A 4,586-nucleotide genomic window follows, 5' to 3' on the forward strand; every position below is an offset into this window, starting at 1 on the left:
ACACATTTACGGTACAGTTCAGTAAAAATGTGTTAAACAGTGAAAGAACTGATAAAGTTGTTGACCCCTCATATTTTCTCAAACATCAGACTTCACACTACAAACATGTATTTTCTCTTCAAAAACCTGTAATGTATTCAAAGCAAACAATTCCTTTGTTCTGATATATGTTGACATTTTTACATTTTAAAGTAACTGAACATCTGCCAATAAATATAAATATAAGGAGCAGTCATTGTGATCTCGCAGGATAAGCTCACTTTAGTGTTTGTGCAATACATTTTCTGCTCCTATTTATAAAAGGCTCCAGACTGTGACCAAATAATCGCATTTTATGACCTTTTTTTCCTGCCGGTGCGACTAACGTAGACTAACCGTGTTCTGTACAGATGACTTTTACCACCAGTCGCTGAATAAATACTTCCAGGTCATACATGAACGATATATCTGTGCCATCTTCATTTCTTCCACTTTCAAGACAGAGATGACCCTGCCTGCCGTTTGTTCCAGTGAGATTTTAATACGCTTTCAAGGTACGCCCACTGCCCTTAAAAATGGACAGTGGGAAAGATACACGTCCGACTGCAGCTTGGGTGGGGAGACAACTAGAGCAGCGAAAATGTTCATTTTGACTTAATTTATGATTCTCACAGTGTTGTTCTTTATGAAATAAATATTATGTTATCACAAGTTGTTAAATATATTACCTTTTGTTAAAGAAATGCTTTGAAATGGGAAGTTTTAAACGTCATTGCGGGCGATGAAGGCTTGGCGCCACTCTTAGCCTGAGACTGGCACACACACGCACATCCTGATCATTTATGTTTGGAAGTTTTCACATTGGCTAATTTTTAAACCAGTGCAAATTGTTTGTTCTTCTTTGTCTTTAGAAAGATATGGTAACGTTATTCACTAACGTTTCACATGGATCGTGCTTAACTCAAATGCCATAATTAATACAAGACACCATCATGCCAAACTTGCATTATTAAAGCAGCAATAAACTTATTCAACCAAATAAAAAGATGTCCGAATCGCACCACAAAAACTAAACTGAGCGACGCTCAACGGCGACCCAACTTTGGCCGAGCGTCTCCTTGGTGTGTCAGGGCCCTTAAACTAAGCTGAAGGACCCTGACTCTCTGCTCTTTCCTCACTCCGGCTGACATGGAGAATCTGCTGAATGGATAAATGTGAGGAAAAGTTGAAACACATGACATCACTGCTTGGACAATTTCTGTCATCATCTGCCTTACCTCTGATGTCATACTACCTGACTCCTAAATGGCTCCGGACATTCGTTCCTGCCGAAACCATTCGTGCTGCAGGATGTCCTCCATGGTCGCTCTCTCAGATGGATTAAGAGCCAGGCACCATGTGATCAACTCCTGAAATTCTGTAAGGTGTCACAAGAGTGACGGTTAGTCAGGTATGTTCTGTACGTCCACAAACTAACGCTGATACTCAATACTAATACTCAATGTTATTGGTAGTTAACTGTTCTCTGACCTGCGGAGACTCTGGAGTCAAAACTCAGGCGGCCATCTTCCTTTCTCAGGGGGTTACAGCTGCACACCGTTCTGTGCATCATAATCCCCAGAGACCAGACGGTGGTTGGCTCGGCCTCATATTCAAAATCCGCAAAATATTCAGGAGGGCAGGCGAATCCTGTTCATTAAAAAGAAAGAGATGTTCAGTACAAATCTCCATTTTCACAAATCTATTCTTAGCTAGTATTGGAGCTAATCACAATAGTAACACAAAAAACCGACTCACCAATGAATTGCCCCTTAATGCCACTTTCGGCGACTTCACCGCAGCCAAAGTCTATCAGTTGGACCCGGTTCGTCGCCGTGTTGATCACGTAGTTGTCTAGCTTGATGTCACGGTGGAAGACGCCTCCGTCAAGACAGTGCTTGGCTGCGAGCACCGCTTGGTACATCAAGCTACGTGCCTGTGATTCACTCAGCTTTTCCTGGAGGATGAATCCGTACAGGTCTCGGCAGGACTCAGAATATTCCAGGATGAGGATGAGGATGTACTGATCTTCCTCCTCGAACCATTCCAGCATGTGCACAATAAAGGGGCTCAACGGAGGCCGATTCAACAGACGGTTTAGAGGTTTAGGTTTAGAGCCACTGCAAACCGGCCTGTTGTAAGCTTCTTGATGAATTTGACAAAGATGAAGAAGTTATTTTTGAAGTGCACTAGATGAAGGCACTGATCTATATGGTACAGTTGGTGAACATAAGAGTGATTTACCTGCTGGCCATCGGATCTCCGGATCCCTTTGCGCACAGTGCCGAAGTATCCTCGTCCAATATCCTCTTCCACGTCATAAAGTTCAGACAGTGGAACTGTGAAAATGTCCCAAAAAACATGTTAATATATGAGATTCATCGTCTTACATGACCTGGAGTCTCTTTATAATCATACTTTAAACAGGGAATCAGGAAAATAATCCTAAATGGATCAAAAGTACTACATTCATCATCACGTTACTTTGGGAATGGCAGATGAAGGATCAGACATACTGCGTGTGTTTAAATACACAGACTTACTAGACAAACTAGACTCTGGTGTGAAACACTCAGTGGAAGAGCAAGAAAAGGTCAAATACTCACGGGGAGATGGTCCCGGGCAAGAGACGGCTCTTAACCAGGATGGATCTTCTCTTTCCTTTGAAGCAGCACCTGGAGATTCTGGAAATGACGGAAGAAGATCAGTCAGATCCAGAAAATCCATTGGATCATTAAGAGATGGACCCGGCTGTGGATCCGCTGAATCTGTGTCCAACGGAGGCTGTAGATCGGCTTCTTTATTGCCTCGACGTTTCACATCCAGAGCGTTTCTGAAGAATGAAAAGAAGCGACTCTTCATGCTTTTGGGCTGTTTTTCTGAAGAAAAAGATTTCTAGTTACGTTTGGAAAACTTGTTCACCTGTCGAGCTGTTCTCATCGCTGCTACAGTACGAGAGAGTTCGCTAGTTCTCGCCATGAAGCTCAATAAAGACTCACAGTGTTTCCTCAGGAGAAAGTCTCTGCATTGATGGGATTCTCACTGAACTGATGGACGATAAACACACGAGCTCGACTGACTGTACTGCGGCCACAGGTGCGGAGCTCCAAATATCCTCCTGACTCCCAGCTATGGAGTTTTGTCCTCTGTAGAGGACATTATATTTTAGTCAGTTTCTCTGAGACCGTACAGAACTACTTATACATCTAGAGCAAAAAGAAAAAAATAACATTTCAGCAATCAAAAAGCATAAACATAAGTCCAATTAATTGAAATCATGAAACTTAAACAGTTTAATAACAATTTATTAAAAGCTTGATTAAAAATGTAATTTTTTAGGGACCCTTTTAGGGATAAAATCCATTTTATTTTTTACCAAATTCTGTTTTAAGTTTTCTGAATTCCATTTTAATGCTTTAATTAGATTTTAATAATAATAAAAAGCATAACTAATTACTTGAATTCATAAAAACAACATATTATTATTTTTAAAATTTCATTTCTATTAAATTAATTTTTTTTATTTACATTTTCTGGCAATCAGATGACATACATTTAATTTATCTTTAATAATCATCCGGCATTAAACAAACTTTTTTGTCAAACTAAGTGCTGCACAACAGAGCCTTACTGTTAAAATTACAACTATTCCTTAAATAATAATAATAATTACAGTGTATAAAATAGACGGTTATGAATCATAATTATTACAGCATAAACCTTCAAATTACATGGTTTTGAACTGTAAAATAGACAAATAGTAAATTAAGTGCTGTCCCGTAAAACCATAATATTTAGGGAGTTTACTGACCCGTAGCTCTGCATCTGTTTTAAAGGTCCCGTTTTTCGTGGTTTTTTGAAGCTTTGATTGTGTTTATAGTGTGCAATATAACATGTGTTCATGTTTCGCGTGTAAAAAAACCCAGTATTTTTCACATAATTTACTTATCTGTATACCGCTGTTTCCACTGTCATAAAAACGGGCTGATGACTTCCTTGTTCTATGAAGTCCCTCCTTCAGAAATACGTAACGAGTTCTGATTGTGCCAGCGGTTCCTGTGTTGTGATTCGACAGCTCTGAGCGCACCGTGGCCGGAAAGGTCACGCCTCTTACCATAACGTGGAGATGCACGTGCTCAGTGTTATTGTAAACATGTCTTTAATTTTACCCTATCAATTTGAGCCGGAATCAGACCCGGTGATTGGACTGCGGGATGAAAATAACAGCGTTTCGACGTCATGGCGACAAACACACTCTACAAACGCAACTCTTGTGTATTCCTGTGGGCGGAGGTTAGTCAAAAAACTGTTTTAGTGACGTCATTAAAGAAGGAAGTAGAGGGATGTAGTCCAAACTGGCCGTTCGATGTAGGCGACTTCTGTTAAATAAAATATCTTGCTTGGCATTGAACTTTGAGCTTTAAAATTTTACAGATTTTATTTATACTCTAACAACAACATTACACACTAACTAAAGTTTGAAACATGGGATCACGAAGAACGGGACCTTTAAAGTAAGTGAGGATGTCCTGCACTCCTCCAGTGTGAAACTATAATGTGCTGTATGG

General features: G+C 40.0%; 1 protein-coding gene across 1 annotated transcript; it reads right to left on the reverse strand.

The window, feature by feature from the left end:
- Positions 1–1,059: 1,059 nt before the first annotated feature.
- On the reverse strand, positions 1,060–2,159 carry LOC125270744 (serine/threonine-protein kinase pim-1-like). Its single transcript, XM_048194652.1, has 3 exons — positions 1,777–2,159; positions 1,510–1,668; positions 1,060–1,396 (listed from the first exon to the last, which is right to left on the reverse strand). The coding sequence occupies exons 1-3, from the start codon at positions 2,069–2,071 to the stop codon at positions 1,281–1,283; spliced, it is 570 nt and encodes a 189-aa protein (XP_048050609.1). The 5' UTR covers positions 2,072–2,159; the 3' UTR covers positions 1,060–1,280.
- Between the last annotated feature and the right edge of the window lie 2,427 nt (positions 2,160–4,586).

The sequence above is a fragment of the Megalobrama amblycephala genome, linkage group LG1 (genome assembly GCF_018812025.1).
Source record: "Megalobrama amblycephala isolate DHTTF-2021 linkage group LG1, ASM1881202v1, whole genome shotgun sequence".
Classification (NCBI taxonomy): Eukaryota; Metazoa; Chordata; class Actinopteri; order Cypriniformes; family Xenocyprididae; genus Megalobrama; species Megalobrama amblycephala.